The 18808-nt window shown below is 40.2% G+C and overlaps 2 protein-coding genes across 4 annotated transcripts in view; one reads left to right on the plus strand and one right to left on the minus strand.

Moving 5' to 3' along the window:
* ncoa7b (nuclear receptor coactivator 7b) overlaps window positions 1-5794 on the plus strand; it is a 51368-nt gene extending 45574 nt beyond the window's left edge. For all 3 annotated transcript variants that reach the window (XM_079831924.1, XM_079831926.1, XM_079831925.1), the window contains exons 15-16: window positions 1132-1205; window positions 4667-5794. In XM_079831924.1, the coding sequence (XP_079688050.1) occupies window positions 1132-1205; window positions 4667-4802 (210 nt within the window). In that variant the 3' untranslated portion in view covers window positions 4803-5794. The remainder of the gene's footprint in view (window positions 1-1131; window positions 1206-4666) is intronic.
* Window positions 5795-11832: 6038 nt separating this feature from the next.
* Window positions 11833-18808, minus strand: part of irf4l (interferon regulatory factor 4 like) — a 7749-nt gene continuing 773 nt past the window's right edge. Inside the window, exons 2-8 of the mRNA XM_079831021.1 lie at window positions 17802-17988; window positions 16502-16587; window positions 16303-16408; window positions 16101-16208; window positions 13899-14231; window positions 12232-12338; window positions 11833-12161 (exon numbers count right to left, since the gene is read on the minus strand). Coding sequence (XP_079687147.1) covers window positions 11991-12161; window positions 12232-12338; window positions 13899-14231; window positions 16101-16208; window positions 16303-16408; window positions 16502-16587; window positions 17802-17988 — 1098 coding nt within the window. The 3' untranslated portion in view covers window positions 11833-11990. The remainder of the gene's footprint in view (window positions 12162-12231; window positions 12339-13898; window positions 14232-16100; window positions 16209-16302; window positions 16409-16501; window positions 16588-17801; window positions 17989-18808) is intronic.

Genomic DNA, 18808 nt, shown 5'->3' on the forward strand with positions numbered 1-18808 from the left:
CCACTAGCTGCAACCACAAATTGTAGCAACCAATTAGTAACAAGCAACTTACCAGAACTCCCTAGCATCCTCTCAAAGCTCCCCTAAGTTCAAACGCCCAGAACACCCGAGAATCTGCATAGCAACCACTCAGAAACCACCTGTCCAAAAATGCCCTAGCAACCAGACAAAAAAAAATGTGTTAACAGCAACTCTGCTTAGTAAGCAGCAATCCCTATCTTCCTAGCAACCTCTCAGAGCTCTATAGAAATCAATTATAAAAACCTAGAACACCTTAAGAACTCCCTAGCAACACCCTAGAAACCACTCAGAGAACAAAAGCTATCATTTATTAATGCCCTTGCAACCAAATGTTAGCAACTGCTTAGTAACCAGTTATCAATCAGCTCCCTAGCAACATTCTTGCAGCTGCCTAGCAACCTCTCAGAGGTCCCTAGCAACACCCTAGAAACCACTCTGAGAACAACAGCAACCATTAAGCAATACCCTTGCAACCACTCGGAAAATGTTAGCAACTGCTTACTAACCCACCAACTCTTCAGCAACAATCTTGCAAAAGTCTAGCAACCCCTCAGAGCTCCTTAGAAATCAATTTAAACACCCAGAACACCTAAACAACTCCCTAGCAACACCCTAGAAACCGCTCAGAGATCAATAGCAACCATTAACCAATGCTCTTGCAACCACTCTGAAAATGTTAGCAGCTGCTTAGTAACGCACCAACTCTTCAGCAACAATCTTGCAACAGCTCAGAGCTCCTTAGAAATCAATTTAAACACCCAGAACACCTTAACAACTCCCTAGCAACACCCTAGAAACCGCTCTGAGAACAATAGCAACCATTAAGTAATGCCCTTGCAACCACTCGGAAAATGTTAGCAGCTGCTTAGTAATCCGTTACCCTAGCAAGTTCCGCTCCCTAGCAACCATCTTGAAACAGCTCAGCAACCTCTCAGAGGTCCCTAGCAACCACACAGAACCCCTTATCAGTTGCCTAGCAACCACATGGCACATAATTTCTAAATTCTTTCAAACTGAAAATCAAAGTAATTCAAACTGGCCTTCAAAAAAACATTCAAGTGACATTCATGCTTTGTCTAAATAACGACACTCGACGTGCTTTATCTTCAGGTGTACCGCTGGACAGGTGAAAACTCCTACTTTGTGAAAGGAAACACGGATTCTCTTCAGATCGGCGGAGGAGGGTGAGTTCAGAAACACGCTAACATGCCGTACATTAGGGTGTAACGATACACTCGTGTCACGATTCGATATAAATCGCGATACAGAACTCACGATACGGTATTTATCCCGATATTTTAAGCCAAAATAAAGAGGGTTTTTTTTTATTTATTTTTTTTACTTTTTTATTATTATTAAAATATTATTAGTGTATTATTATCAGGACCCACCCATATTCCCCCATTGCATTATTATACATTATATTCAACATTATATATTGTCGTTTAGTGTAATGACGAACATACTTTTTTTTTCACCCTCACACATTACTCGCACTTTCAATGTCCCGCCTTTATTAATGCACTATACATATAAAAATAAACCATCTAAAATGCTTTGAATGATCATACTACTAAAACTAAATGTGATCTGGTGATTTAAATGATGCTTGCGCTTTGACTTTGAAGAGGGCCGTTCCACGTGTGAGCTTCAGATGATCAATGCAATCAATCTCAGTTCTAATCGCAAAATGGCCGCTCTCAAACTGTAAATGTTTAGCTCATCCAAGAATTTTAATTCTGCGTTTACTCACTCTCATGTTGTTTTCACGCATCACGCAATCATTTGAACGTCTGTGTTTACTACAGTATGCGCGTCGTGTTAAATATATCCATCATATAATCTCTTCAGAAGACTTGGATTTGGATTAGACACTCGATTAGTTCTTTTACGATGCCTTTATGACATTTTTGGGATCTTTTAAGTTTGAGAGGAATGGACTTTAAAATGGAGGGACAGAAATCCCTCAGGTTTCATAGAGAATATCTGGATTTGTGTTTGGAAGAACGAAAAAGACGTGATTGTGAGCACATGATGACAGAGTTAAATCTGTGGTACATGTGTAAATTTGTGTTTGGGTGAATTATACCTTACAGGGCTCCAGACTGTGACTAAAACGACCCAAAATATTAATTTGCGAGTGATATTTTTGCTGAGATCGCCATTGGCGACCATTCTTGTTGTGTGTTGACGGAGTTGTCCTTTAATGAGAAAGAATGGAAGGAGCTAAAAATTAAATTCGGCACCGCCCATATAATTGTACATGAAAAATTTAAATGCGTTTATTCTTTTGTGGCACTTGAAAAAATAATTTGGCACCTAACTCTTTCCCTTATATTTTTGTCTGGAGCCCTGCCCTATAAACAGGCCGACTACAGCAAGTTGAGCCTTGGATAAAACAACTCGATATCGCAAATCATATCCATAAACGATAAATATCGTCAGTGTTGGGGATAACGCATTACAAGTAACTTGAGTTACGTAATCAGATTACTTTTTCAAGTAACTAGTAAAGTAATGCATTACTTTTCAAATTTACAACAAAATATCTGAGTAACTTTTTCAAAAACATTTATTTGACTGACAGCTCTCCTGCCCCCATGTTGAGAAAAATCGAGAGTAAGTGCAGAGGTGTGTGTGTAAATGTGTTATTGTAGTTCTAGACTAAATGTGAGCATTTATTCATCTCATTTGCACAATACAGATTCTGTACTCCTCAAAATGAATAAACTCAGTCAAATGCAAAATCAGAGTATATGCAAACCTCAAATATATAAATGTTAAATAAAAGACAATTTTATTATGAATTTAATCTACCTTTATTGACCTTTGATGATTCAGTTAAACCAAGAGCAAATATAATCCGTGTATCATTCGTTCAGTCGATTTGAACGACCAATCAGCAGAAAGGGGCGTATAATTCCCGCCCACGTGTAGAAATCGAATATTCAAACTGTTTATTCATTTTTCTATCTCTGAACGAAAAACAAAATGTTTTATTGGTAAAACCTATTCTTCCAATATCCAGAATGGCCAGAATTCCCTCAGCCTGAGGCTTATTATTTCAATTTTGGTATGAAGAGGTCTTTACATTTGCACAAAAATAAAACATTTTTTAAACAAAACAAAAAAACAAGCCCAGCCCAGGTAAGAAAAAGTAACGCAAAAGTAACGTAACGCATTACTTTTCTTAAAAAGTAACTAAGTAACTCAATTAGTTACTTTTTAAGGGAGTAACGCAATATTGTAATGCATTACTTTTACGGTTGGGTACCGAAATCCGGTGCCAATATGGCACCGGTACTTATATAACCGGTATGTACCGGACCGAATCAGAACGCAGATTTCGGTTCCTCATTTCGGTGCCAAAATTCAAACGTGCTTTCGCGTTTTGGCTGGCGCCGAGCCAGAGACAGACGCTCAGCGCTGGTCACATCACAACTCATGACAACTATTCAGTGTTTTCAACCACATCTCATGACAACTATTCAGTGTTTTCAACCACATCTCATGACAACTATTCAGTGTTTTCAACCACATCTCATGACAACTATTCAGTGTTTTCAACCACATCATGTTTATTTCAGGTTTCAGACATTTAAATGCTCATAAGTAGGCAAACGTTACTAGCAAAAAACACACACTGATGTCTATGAAAGCAGCAATGACAATACTTTCAGACGGTTATAATTTGACTAACGTTACATGTTTTATTCACATCAGATGTATGCACATTATGTAGTAACTATATCGTTTACTCTATTCTTCTTCCAGTTCACCGGTCACTTACTTTCATGTATTTCGTGAGACGAGAATGAACTCAAGTGTTGTAAATCCGACAGATCCGATTCTGAGGCGCAAACTAACATGGCGCCGCCCATTGCGCTTTATAGATCAACTAACACACATTCACTCACAAATTTGAACATCAGATAGTTCGTGACACAGTTAAGAAGTTTGTGAATATTTTGAATAAAAAGAAAAAACGAAATAAACCCGATACAGCTGAGCTGTCAGCGCTATTGCAGCTGCTGTGTGTCATGTGAGAAACATGACGCGTCGCCATGGAAACATTAAAGCGATGCGTTCTAAAATATTTAGCCAGAGAATATGATCATATTTCAAAATAAAGCTCGAAGCTGGTTAGTAGCAGATCAAGAATACAGACGACTGCTGTTATTACTGTTATTTAGAGTTATATTAGGCCTGTAGTTGGGTTAGGTGGCTTAGGTTTTACTGTGAATTTGTAAATAAGTAAATTATAATTTGTAAATAAGTAAATTGTTTTGTATTTATTTATATTCATACATTTAAGTATACATTAAACTTTTAATAAATGGTTCAATTTAAATAATAAATAAATAAATAAATAAAAAGCCATTTAATGTTATCCACCTTGTTTTGTGGCCTTTTAAAAAAAAAAAAGTATCGGTTCAGGCACCGTTTAGGCACCGGTATCGTTTTAAAAGTATCGGTTTGGCACTGGAATCGAAAAAAACCCAAAAAAATACCCAACCCTAATTACTTTTCAATGTAACTTTCCCCAACACTGCATATCGTTTTATATCGCGATATATCGCGATATATCGTTACACCCCTACCGTCTCATCACCTCATGTTTAACGCTCAACTGTCCGCTTTCTAGGGGTCGTCTGGGCCTGTGGCTGGACGCTGACCTTTACCACGGCACCACCTCCAAGTGCTCCACCTTCAATAACCTGCCACTGTCCTCCAAACAGGACTTCACCATCCAGAACCTCGAGGTGTGGGCCTTCGAATGAGCGCTGCACGCAGACATAGACACGCTTATGTACCCACACACACTGTGAGACACGCTTGGCCCAGCTCACGGCATGACACGCGAAGACATGATGGGCATCGCCGCTTTATCCCGTACTGTACGAGGCTGCTCGGTCCGGTTTGTGCAAATCCAGATGTGGTTTTACTTGTTTTCTCCTGGTCTGAGCGTCAAGAGTACAGAGCCACTCTCAGCCATCCCAGCATGCAATGTCCACTAGAGACGTTCTCCTGCTGAAATATAACCAATATATAAACACGTGTATGTGTGCGTGAACGGAGAGAAATCGTTTTCTGGACTGTGTATGATATACTCGGGAAGTATTCGGTGGCCAGTTGCTCAAGTTAAGAAAATATTTAGTGTGGCGGTTTGATGCGTCCTCCTGCCAATGTGTACCACGAATTATAATTTTTTTGACCAAAGCGTTTTATTTGCCTTGTTCGCCGGTATTTTATATTGTTTTTTTTATATTGAACGTGACATTGTGTAATCATACTCCTACGTGATGATTGTTTTACTGTTTTGTGATATTTTTAGTTCATTTAAAAGGGAAGCACTTGAAATGAAGAGATGCCAGTATTATTTTCCCAACACTATTTTCACTAGCTTCAGTTTCTAGCAAATCAGGTTCTCCACTTCACTGTGGGTTTGTGTATGCAATCACTGACTGACGATGTCACTTCCCGTGACGGCGTGGCACGATTGAGTTCATCTTTGGAACGGGCGTTCTGCTCGGCCTCCTTTGCTGTTGTCGGAGGTCTGATTGGTTGAGATCATTTCACTACTAGACAGCATCTGTGGGCATTTACTAACCCTATCCATTCCAAAACCATTACGTGCTCCATGTAGAGGGAAAAAAAGTTTACAAGTATAAAGTGTCTCAATTTCAAACACTGTGTGGTTGTGTATGGTAGCCAGTGATTGTCATATTTATTGTACATTTCTGTGTTTTAAAGTGAACCAAATAAATGCATTAAATAAAGAAATAAATGACTCTTGCTTTAACTGACCGTTAGACCAAACATTTCATATTTAATGCTTGCATAACTGGACAATTTACAAATATAGCTGCAAGCAGCAATACCGGGGCCAAGCGCGAATAAACCAATAAGACATGCCAACATGGCTGGGAGTGTCAGATCAACTGCAACAATGAGCAATAAAAGGCATTTTAAGATGATTTTAGGCAAAAAGGCTGAAAAATGCATTGTAGTCTATGAGAATTTCATGTTTTGTTCTATTATAGCGCCACCAAGAGGCACAATCCTACCATTTTTTGTATGTGTCCTCGGAGTGAGCCCATACATGTGTGTGCCAATTTTGGTGGAAATATCTCATTTCGTTTTGGAGTTATAGACATTTATATGAAAAAACACATAAAAAATGACTGACACCTGACTTTGATTGGATTTTACTCCCCCTTACTATCAATATTTTGACATTTGTGTATTAGCGTTTCGCTATCGACCTATGTTCCTGAACTTCTGACGCTGGTTTCGTCTCGATCAGACTAGCGGTTTCGAAGTTATCAGCTAACATTTTATAAGCGCTAAATTACAACGCTGCACAAACCATACGCAGAAACCTGGCAAGTCTGGTATCGTTGGACTCGGCAAGGATTCAGGAGACAAAAAAGTTACTCCCATGAAAATAAGTCAACCACACCCAAAGTTATAAGCGTTTGGCAAAAAATTATCCACTAGGTGGCGCTGTTCCGAAACTTCTCAGGCTCCTTTAGGGCATTGTGCTGATGAGCCATACTGAGTTTCATAACAATCCATTCATGGGTTCATAAAATACAGCATTTTAGCACATAATTTAAAATGGCCGACAGCCAAAATGGCCAATATGGTCAAATTGGATCTCAGTCGACTTGGCATGACGTCCCGAATCTATGATTTTTGGATAAACAATTCAGAAGTTATAAGCAAAAATAGCAATTTTCCGTATCTCCGGACCAGTAGGTGGCGCTGTTCCGAAACGCTGCATGTTGCCTCAGGTTATGTTTGTGATGACATGTACCAAGTTTGGTTTGAATACGATCAAGCGTTGCGGAGATATAGCCTTAAGTGTATTTTCACAACCGCTACGTAAAATTTGTTCACGTGTTTATCGAAAATTATTTGACGAATCAACTTGAATTCCATTACTTTTTGTCAGCACTGTCTGAAGAGGATCTGGTTAAATTTTTTTGAAAATCAGAGCAACGTCCAAAATATGAAAGTATGAAAAAGTTATGGAAGTTTAAATTTACTGTATATGAAAAATACTTAAATATTTTGTATTTAAATATAAAATATATATTTTACAAAACTAAGTTTTACTTTAAAACTAATATAAAATCAAAGCCATATGTCGAACCAAGTTGTTTTCCAAATTTGAAGTTAATATCACCAAAATAAAAGTCCCATGAGATTTTGTTTAGGCGCTGTACCAAAAATAGCCACCAGGTGTAATCCACATTCACAATTTTGATGCATTTTCCTGTACATTTCTGTCCAAATATCACTTCCATCACAAAATGGTCACCAAATATGGAACCTTGAGACTCAGACCTTTCCGACGATATGTGTTTTGTCAAGATTAGAAAAGATTTTGATTATAAAGTAATAAATATTGTAATATGAAACATGACACCGCCCACTAGGGGGAGGAGCCCGGTAGAAGAATTTAGAGTATCGTTTCCATGGTAACACAACGTCCGATTTCAAAACGGTTTTCACAGGAGGAATTTTGAGTTCGTAAGCTTTCGAATGATACCTAATTTATAATAATTACTAAAATATATGAAACGAAAAAAGGCGTCAATGTATGTTTAACAGCATTTATTAACATTTACAGTTATGGTGAAGTGTTACTGAAATGTTTATCATTGCATAATATATAGTTTCACATACCTTTTATTATTGTACTGTGCCATTTACAGTATATACTGCAGTATGTGGACATTATTTCATTCACAATAACAGAAAAAAAACATTCATTTTAAACAGATTTTGTCCCTGAGATGCTCTTGAATCACAGAACATAAAAACAGTGCAAGCAGAGAAAATTACACACAAAGCACAAAAATATAAACATTATTAATCAGACAGCAACAGAAATGTCATTGATTTTCAGAGTAATATTTAAAAAAATATACACTATATTGCCAAAAGTATTGGGACGCCCCTCCAAATCCGAGTTCAGGTGTTCAATCCCTTCATGGTGTGTAATCCCCACAGGTGTGTAACTCCAGCTCTAGGCCTGCAGACGCTTCTACACACATTAGTGAGAGAATGGGCCGCTCTCAGGAGCGTGTGTGTGTGTGTGTGTGTGTGTGTGTGTGTGTGTGTGTGTTTGCTTCTACACACATTAGTGAGAGAATGGGCCGCTCTCAGGAGCTCAGAGAACCGTGATCGGTGGACACCTGTGCAATAAGTCCACATATTATACTAAATATTCCACGCTCAACTGTTAGTGGTGTTATAACAAAGTGGAAGCAATTGAGAACAACAGCAACTCAATCCCAGAGCGGGGTCAGCACATGCTGAGGGTCACAGAGCGGGGTCAGCGCATGCTGAGGGTCACAGAGCGGGGTCAGCGCATGCTGAGGGTCACAGAGCGGGGTCAGCACATGCTGAGGGTCACAGAGCGGGGTCAGCACATGCTGAGGGTCACAGAGCGGGGTCAGCGCATGCTGAGGGTCACAGAGCGGGGTCAGCACATGCTGAGGGTCACAGAGCGGGGTCAGCACATGCTGAGGGTCACAGAGCGGGGTCAGCTCATGCTGAGGGTCACAGAGCAGGGTCAGCACATGCTGAGGGTCACAGAGCGGGGTCAGCTCATGCTGAGGGTCACAGAGCGGGGTCAGCACATGCTGAGGGTCACAGAGCGGGGTCAGCACATGCTGAGGGTCACAGAGCGGGGTCAGCACATGCTGAGGGTCACAGAGCGGGGTCAGCACATGCTGAGGGTCACAGAGCGGGGTCAGCGCATGCTGAGGGTCACAGAGCGGGGTCAGCGCATGCTGAGGGTCACAGAGCGGGGTCAGCACATGCTGAGGGTCACAGAGCGGGGTCAGCGCATGCTGAGGGTCACAGAGCGGGGTCAGCGCATGCTGAGGGTCACAGAGCGGGGTCAGCACATGCTGAGGGTCACAGAGCGGGGTCAGCACATGCTGAGGGCCACAGAGCGGGGTCAGCACATGCTGAGGGTCACAGAGCGGGGTCAGCACATGCTGAGGGTCACAGAGCGGGGTCAGCACATGCTGAGGGTCACAGAGCGGGGTCAGCACATGCTGAGGGTCACAGAGCGGGGTCAGCACATGCTGAGGGTCACAGAGCGGGGTCAGCGCATGCTGAGGGTCACAGAAGTGGCCAACTTTCTGCAGAGTCAAGAGCTCCAGACCTCCAAACTTCTGTGGCCTTCAGATGAGCTCAAGAACAGTGTGTAGAGCTTCAGGGAATGGGTTTCCATGGCCGAGCAGCTCAACCAAGCCTTACATCACCAAAGCGTGGGATGCAGTGGTAATTTCATTGACAAATAATTTTCGTCAACAACCTTTTTTCACTGACGAAAACGAGACGATAACTAAATAAAAACTTGTGTTGGATGACAAAAACTATGACGAAAATCAACTGTCATTTTCATCAACAAATAAAAACGAGACGAAAATGTTAGTGAGGGTCGATTAGGGAAGAGATCGAGTCAGAACTGATGTCCTGAGTAACAGATGCTGATCTAACCGCTGGAAAACACGGCTCACACACTCCAATCCAGCTCCAGAGCAGCTCAATCAATCAATAACACACATTTATGCCAGACCAGTGTTTATGAACTAATGCTGATGAATAATGACAATGTTAACTTTACGATGTTTATATAGTAATATGTTTTAGACGGTTGTAACAACACATTTTATCTCCTCATCTGAACTTGAATGAGCTCCTGCTGCAACTGCAATAGTAAGGGGCAGACATTTCAAAATAAGAGTCCCAGTGTATTTCGAGCTTGTTTATAATTGAAGGTCACGCATTATATATTCGTTTTTGGTTACACAATAAACTGTTTGTAATTTATTTCCCATTTAATTCATTGTCAGGAGGAAAGATCAGTATTTGACGCATATTCAATAAAGTATAATAGTTCACTAAAACCATTAAAAAAACTTCATTACTTGAAATTAAATACATTTTTGAAAATAGGCTCATTTTACAAGTCCCCTAGAGTTAAATAGTTGAGTTTTACCGTTTTTGAATCCATTCAGTCGATTTTTGTATCTGGCGGTAGCACTTTTAGCATAGCTTAGCATACATCATTGATTCTGATCAGTCCATTAGCATCTCATTCAAAAAATGACCAAAGACACTTTCAATATTTTTCCTATTTAAAACTTGACTCTTCTACAGTTACATCGTGTGCTAAGAGCAACTGAAAATGAAAAGTTGCGATTTTCTACACATATATGGCTAGGAACTACTTTCTTATTCCTGAGTAATAGTCGCGGATCTTCGCGGCCGTACCATGGCAATGATATTACAGCGCCTGAAAGTAGCCCAGCTAGGTAACTTTCAATGTGACTGGCACTAAGTTCGTGTTGTTGCAGAGAAAGTTTCAGGCTTGCTGCCGACAAATTATGTTGTGGATTTAGCTGTGTGATTAGCCATGGTTCTGTGTGTTGTAAAGGGCTGTGATAGTAAGTCGAAGGTGTAACTACCACCATGTTTCACAGAATACCAACCAATCATTGCGCTGCTGAAGCCATGGTACGGCCGCGAAGATCCGCGACTATTACGCAGGAATGAGAACGTAGTTCCTAGCCATATAGGTGTAGAAAATCGCAACTTTTCATTTTCAGTTGGTCTTAGCACACGATGTAACTGTAGAAGAGTCAAGTTTTAAATAGGAAAAATATTGAAAGTGTCTTTGGTCATTTTTTGAATGAGATGCTAATGGACTGATCAGAATCAATGATGTATGCTAAGCTATGCTAAAAGTGCTACCGCCAGATACAAAGATCGGCTGAATGGATTCAAAAACGGTAAAACTATTTAACTCTAGGGGACTTGTAAAATGAGCCTATTTTCAAAAAAAGTGGAGTGTTCCTTTAAGGGTTTTTTCTGCAACACCCTTAGGTTTAAGGGAAACATAAGGGCGAACTTAAAGGAAAATTATACTTAAGGTGCAACATCACAAATGCACTTCTAGAAGAATCCCCATAAACACACTCCTAAACCTTGAGGAAAGCCTTCCCAGAAGAGCTGAAGCTAGGGATGGGCGATACCACTTATTTTGTTTTCGATACGATACCGATACTTTCAAGGCCAGTATCAACGATAACGATACCGATACTTTCAAGGCCAGTATCAACGATATCGATACCGATACAATACCGATACTTTCAAGACCAGTATCAACGATATCGATACCGATACGATACCGATACTTTCAAGGCCCATATCAAAGATATCGATACCGATACGATACCGATACTTTCAAGGCCAGTATCAACGATATCGATACCGATACGATACCGATACTTTCAAGGCCCATATCAACGATATCGATATTGAGACCGATACGATACCGATACTTTCAAGGCCAGTATCAACGATATCGATACCGATACTTTCAAGGCCTGTATCAACGATACCGATACTGATACGATACCGATACTTTCAAGGCCAGTATCAACGATAACGATATCGATACCGATACGATACTTCTAAACTGAACTTTTTAATTATTAAATGTATTAAATTATTAAAATTACTAAGAGTAAAATGGGTAAAGATACCCACTTAACATTATATTTGAAAAGTATTTTAACATTCAATATGCCTTAATTGCAATTTATTAGAATATATTTTTGTTTACACCTGGTTAAAATGTGATGGGCGATACTTCATATCGATACGCCCATCTCTAGCTGAAGCTGTTAGAGCTGACACAACACTTTATTGGCGATATAGTGTATATAAAATATATTTAATATAATATTATAGTTTTAATTTATTATGTATTTTTGTTTTGGAGGACCTGTAAAAAGTCGTGACACACTTTGTATTAATGCATTAAGTTGCTACATGGCTATATGTATTTTTTTGGGGTTATTAATATTATCAATTAAAAATATTTTACTTTGCCAATACACAGTCAAATCTAGAAACGCCTTGTAGCTCCTGCGGGGTCACTCTTGTAGGAAGTTGCCATGCGTCTGGTGTCCGTTGGTGGCAGGGAAATCTTGATGGGCGTAAACCTGCTCAGGGGTCAAAGGTGAAAGTTCATAGGTGCTTCTCATGTAATTCATGCCGCCTTGCTGGAGGAGGAGCAGCAGTTGCCGGGCGAACAGCGGCTCCACCTGTAGGACAGGAGAAGTGAGCTGTGTTTTGACATTGCGCATTAGTTCAGGAGAGGTCAAAGGTCACTACCTGAACGGTCAGGGGTCTCTTGTCTGCGGAGGGGTCACAGCACTCAAAGAACAGCTGGATGTGGAAGCGCGGAGGAGGGCGTGCGTGCAGGACATAACCCTGGAGTTCTGAGAGAGAGAGAGCGAGAGAGAGAGAGAGAGAATAGAACGTTTAAAGTCACCATGAAATCAAAATGGGCAATTCTTACTTTGTTATGGAATATTGTAGTATTTATTATACATGATTTGTCCATTAAATTCATGCACTCTCGTAATCTTGAATCAGAATAACTAACGAGGGCGGGGCCACCTGTCACTCACATCAGATACACCAAACGCAAACCACAACCATCCAATCAACTCCCCACAGAGAAAATCAAGCCCCGCCCTACATTTGTTCTTGTTTGAGAAGCGATTTAATTCTGATGTACGTCACAATAGCTAGGCTGTTGCTAGGTGGTTGCTAAGATGATCTAAGTTGTAACTGGGGCTTTTGTAGGTAGTTGCTAGGCTGTTGCTAAGCTGTTCTAAGTGGTAACTGGGGCATTTGTAGGTAGTTGCTAGGTTGTTGCTTGGTGGTTGCTAAGATGTTCTAAGTGGTTACTGGGGCATTTGTAGATAGTTGTTAATCTGTTGCTAGGCTGTTGCTAAGATGTTCTAAGTGGTTATTGGGGCATTTGTAGGTAGTTGCTAGGCTGTTGCTTGGTGGTTGCTAAGATGTTCTAAGTTGTAACTGGGGCTTTTGTAGGTAGTTGCTAGGCTGTTGCTAAGCTGTTCTAAGTGGTAACTGGGGCATTTGTAGGTAGTTGCTAGGTTGTTGCTTGGTGGTTGCTAAGATGTTCTAAGTGGTTACTGGGGCATTTGTAGATAGTTGTTAATCTGTTGCTAGGCTTTTGCTAAGATGTTCTAAGTGGTTATTGGGGCATTTGTAGGTAGTTGCTAGGCTGTTGCTTGGTGGTTGCTAAGATGTTCTAAGTTGTAACTGGGGCTTTTGTAGGTAGTTGCTAGGCTGTTGCTAAGCTGTTCTAAGTGGTAACTGGGGCATTTGTAGGTAGTTGCTAGGCTGTTGCTTGGTGGTTGCTAAGATGTTCTAAGTGGTTACTGGGGCATTTGTAGGTTGTTGCTAAGGTGTTCTAAGTAGTAACTGGGGTATTAATAGGTAGTTGCTAGGCTGTTGCTAAGATGTTCTAAGTGGTTACTGGGGCATTTGTAGGCAGTTGTTAGGCTGTTGCTAAGGTGTTCTAAGTGGTAACTGGAGCATTTATAGGTAGTTGCTAGGCTGTTGCTAGGTGGTTGCTAAGATGTTCTTAGTGGTTACTGGGGCATTTGTAGGTAGTTGTTAGGCTGTTGCTAGGGTGTTCTAAGGGGTAACTGGGGTGTTTATATGTAGTTGCTAAGCTGTTTTGATAGTTGGTTGCTAAAATGTTCTAAGTGGTTACTGGGGCATTTGTAGATAGTTGTTAGGCTGTTGCTAGGCAGTTGCTAAGATATTCTAAGTGGTTACTGAGGCATTTGTAGTTAGTTGTTAGGGTGTTGCTAGGCAGTTGCTAAGATGTTCTAAGTGGTTACTGAGGCATTTGTAGCTAGTTGCTAGGCGGTTGCTAAGATGTTCTAAGTGGTTACTGGGTAATTTGTAGGTAGTTGTTAGGGTGTAAAGATGGTGAAACACTGGTGGTTGCTGGTGCTAACCTGTGAGGAAGAGCTGTGTGTCCAGGACTCTGCTGGCCTGCTCTCTCTCTAGTTTACAGAGTTTGTTGCTCAGGTTTGTGTGTGTCCCGTCGCAGTAGACCTGGCTCTGGCAGAAGCTGCGGGCGTACAGGCCATCGGGCATCATCCACAGCAGAACGCCCCCCTCCAGCGCCCCTCGCTCCGCCTGAGGAAGAGGAACCAGCTCTGGGCCGCCCAGGCCGCTGGAGCTCCAGTTATCGTCATGAGGAGCCAGTCGACAGCCCTCAGCGCCCGTCACAGTGACATCAGCCACCAGAGTCTCACCGCTGAACACCATCACCTGCAGACGCGGGTCTGAAGACACTCACAGATCAACAACACAACTCCACAAAACTACTCAGTGCTGTGCTCCAATGAAAAACATATAACTAGGGCAGTTGTAGGTAGTTGTTAGGGTGTTGCTAGGCAGTTGCTAAGATGTTCTAAGTGGTTACTGGGGCATTTGCATGTAGTTGTTAAGGTGTTGCTAAGCAGTTGCTGAGATGTTCTAAGAGGTAACTGGGGCATTTGTAGGTAGTTGTTAAGGTGTTGCTAGGCTGTTGCTAAGATGTTCTAAGTGGTAACTGGGGCATTTGTAGGTAGTTGCTAGGCTGTTGCTAGGTGGTTGACAAGATTTTCTAAGTGGTTACTGGGGCAGTTGTAGGTAGTTGTTAAGGTGTTGCTAAGCAGTTGCTGAGATGTTCTAAGAGGTAACTGGGGCATTTGTAGGTAGTTGTTAAGGTGTTGCTAGGCTGTTGCTAAGATGTTCTAAGTGGTAACTGGGGCATTTGTAGGTAGTTGTTAAGGTGTTGCTAGGCTGTTGCTAAGATGTTCTAAGTGGTAACTGGGGCATTTGTAGGTAGTTGCTAGGCTGTTGCTAGGCGGTTGACAAGATTTTCTACGTGGTTACTGGGGCAGTTGTAGGTAGTTGTTAAGGTGTTGCTAAGCAGTTGCTGAGATGTTCTAAGAGGTAACTGGGGCATTTGTAGGTAGTTGCTAGGTTGTTGCTAGGCGGTTGACAAGATTTTCTAAGTGGTTACTGGGGGAGTTGTAGGTAGTTGTTAAGGTGTTGCTAAGCAGTTGCTGAGATGTTCTAAGAGGTAACTGGGGCATTTGTAGGTAGTTGCTAGGTTGTTGCTAGGCTGTTGCTAGGCGGTTGACAAGATTTTCTACGTGGTTACTGGGGCAGTTGTAGGTAGTTGTTAAGGTGTTGCTAAGCAGTTGCTGAGATGTTCTAAGAGGTAACTGGGGCATTTGTAGGTAGTTGCTAGGTTGTTGCTAGGCGGTTGACAAGATTTTCTACGTGGTTACTGGGGCAGTTGTAGGTAGTTGTTAAGGTGTTGCTAAGCAGTTGCTGAGATGTTCTAAGAGGTAACTGGGGCATTTGTAGGTAGTTGCTAGGTTGTTGCTAGGTGGTTGACAAGATTTTCTAAGTGGTTACAGGGGCAGTTGTAGGTAGTTGTTAAGGTGTTGCTAAGCAGTTGCTGGGATGTTCTAAGTGGTAACTGGGGCATTTGTAGGTTGTTGCTAGGCTGTTGCTAGGTGGTTGACAAGATTTTCTACGTGGTTACTGGGGCAGTTGTAGGTAGTTGTTAAGGTGTTGCTAAGCAGTTGCTGAGATTTTCTAAGAGGTAACTGGGGCATTTGTAGGTAGTTGTTAGGGTGTTGTTAGGCAGTTGCTGAGATGTTCTAAGTGGTAACTGGGGCATTTGTAGGTAGTTGTTAGGGTGTTGCTAGGTGGTTGCCAAGATTTTCTTAGTGGTTACTGGGGCATTTGCATGTAGTTGCTTGGCGGTTGCTAAGATACTCTAAGTGTTTACTAGGGCATTTGTAGGTAGTTGCTAGGCTGTTGCTAAGATGTTCTAAGTGGTAACTGGGGCATTTATAGGTAGTTGCTAGGCTGTTTCTAGGTGGTTGCTAAAATGTTCTAAGTGGTTACTGGGGCATTTATAGGTAGTTGTTAGGGTGTTGCCAGGCAGTTGCTAAGATATTCTAAGTGGTTACTGAGGCATTTGTAGTTAGTTGTTCGGGTGTTGCTATGCAGTTGCTAAGATGTTCAAAATGATTACTGGGGCTTTTGTAGGTAGTTGCTAGGCTGTTGCTAGGCAATTGTTAAGGTGTTACTACAGTGGTTTCTACAGTGTTTTAAGTGGTTTCTAGGCTGTTGCTAGGGAGTGTGTGTACCTGATATTGCCATGGCCTCTGCTGGTCTGATGCTGGTCTCCAGGGTGAAGGGTGAGGGAGGCGAGTCAGACGTGTTATAGTTGTAAAAAGATCCACTTATCTGGTACCCTGGACACACACACACACACACACACACACACACATCACAAATAATGACATTATATTTAATAAACAAATAACCACACACACACAGAGTAAATACCAGCGTCCCAGCGCAAGTTCTGGCTGAAGTGGACGTCTGACAGTGAGTTCTGCTCACACAGGAAGTCCCTCCAGCCACGGTCAGCCGCAGACAGGAAGTTACACACCTGCACAGAGAGACAGCCGTAGAAACAGATCACAGCCCTACCTGTTCATCTCTCCTTCATGTTATCATGGGCAGATTCAGTTGCTCGTGTTACCTGACCCTCCACAGGCGGATATGAGGGATAAAACGGGTAGTTATGGAGACCCGAGCTTGAGGAAACTTTCTCGTATGGTTTTGGTCCTGAAATGTAAGAGAAATGTTTATGTGAGAGGGCGAATAGTCAGATGTATACCCATTAGTGTTAGACCGATATATCGGCCGATATTTGCGTTATTTTTACGTGTATCGGCCGATATAAGGCTGCTGCGTTTGCCGATATTTTTTCCCCTGCATTATTTCCAGACAGGCGTCCACAGGGCAGCTCTCACCGTCTTCAGACTGTCTCGCTCTCCCTCGCGCATATTAATCAAAATCAATTGAGAATTGACACGATGGTAAAAGGTGGAAAGACTGAAGTTTCACGTGGAGCATTGGGAGATTTTCTCCTGAATTACCGCTGGTGTTGCTCAACAAGAGATTAAGTGAAGTGCACCTACACTCTAAAACATGCTGGGTTAAAAATAACCCAAGTTGGGTTGAAAATGGACTAACTCATCAATTGGGTTGTTTTAACCCAGCGATTGGGTTGTTTTAACCCAGCAATTGGGTTGTTTTAACCCAGCGATTGGGTTGTTTTAACCCAGCGATTGGGTTGTTTTAACTCAGCAATTGGGTTGTTTTAACTCAGCAATTGGGTTGTTTTAACCCAGCGATTGGGTTGTTTTAACCCAGCGATTGGGTTGTTTTAACCCAGCAATTGGGTTGTTTTAACCCAGCGATTGGGTTGTTTTAACTCAGCAATTGGGTTGTTTTAAGCAAACATTTAACCCAACCGCTGGGTCAAAACAACCCAATTGCTGGGTTGTCCATATTCAACCCAACTTGGGTTATTTTTAACCCAGCATTTCTTAGAGTGTAACCATTAAATGTCTAGGTTGTAAATAGTTTTAAATGAAGTATAGTACAGTCAGTGTGCGCTTTATTATGCTGCTTGCTTGTTGATACTGTGTGCAATAGTGTCATTATTTTATTTATGCTTAAATATTTATTTTCAGAATTTATTTTCTTTATTTTTGTTTTCTTCTTCTACCTCACCTGTTTTTACTTTTTGTTAAATATTGTTTTTTTTAGTTCAATAAATGTTCCTTTTTTAAATTGTTATCATCATGATCATTGTGTCATTTTTATGATGTAAATTGAGGGAGCAAAAGCAGTATCGGCTCCAAATATCGGCTCAAGTATATCGGCAGCTCGTATCGCTCATCGGCTAAGGCGGATGAAAAAAAATCGGTATCGGGACTAAAAAATCCATATGGGTCGATCCCTAATCCCCAAGCTTGTGTGTGAGTGTTTACCTCGTTTGGTTCCCTCAGGAATAACCCGGTAAACTTTGAACGGCTCGGACACGTCCAGCTGACTCCGGCCCAGGACCTCCTCGAAGTCGCTGCTCTTGTTCAACGCACACCTGAGGCGTGTTTTCCAGGTGGGAGGATCCGGTTTATCTATTCCCTCACGGTACTTCCCCTTAAACAGAGCCCAGGCCTGACCAACACATCATCAACACTCATGAGCTCAACACGTCTGATGCCTGAGTAAACAGCAGCCCTAAAGGTGTTCGCTAGATTAGGGGCTAATGTTCTTATTTTTAATTATATTTTTTTAATTTAATACAATTTAATTTTATGTTGTTATTTTTTTTATTTTTTATTTTTATTAATTTAATTTTATGTTGTGTTATATTATTTAATGAAGTATTTAATTGAATTACAGTTTTAATTTATTTTCAATTCATTTCATTTTTTATTTTATTTAGCTTTTTTTAAAAATATCAAAATAATTTAATAAAATAAACTTTTAATAATTATTTAATAAAATTATTTGAATTTAATTTATTTTAAATAAAATTGTGTTTAATTGTATGTTGTTATTATTTAATTTAATTTTGAATTTATTTGAATTTAATTTGAATTTAATTTGAATTTATTTGAATTTAATTTGAATTTATTTAAATAAATAAAAAAATATTTAAATATCAAAATAATTTTAAATAAAATTGTATTTAATTTTAATGTTATTACTATTGAATACATTTTTATTAATTTGAATTAATTTTAAATAAAACATTTATTTAATTGTATGTCATGTTATTATTTTGTTTAATTTATTTTAAATTTATTTAAATTTAATTTATTTTTAAATTATTATTATTTTATTTATTTTTATTTATTTTATTAATTATTTTATTAATTTATTTTTTTATTTTTTTTATTAATTATTTTATTAATTATTTATTTTATTTATTTTATTTATTTTATTTATTTTATTTATTTTATTAATTATTTATTTTATTTTATTTTTATTT

Source organism: Gobio gobio, assembly GCF_949357685.1.
Source record: "Gobio gobio genome assembly, chromosome: 12".
Classification (NCBI taxonomy): domain Eukaryota; kingdom Metazoa; phylum Chordata; class Actinopteri; order Cypriniformes; family Gobionidae; genus Gobio; species Gobio gobio.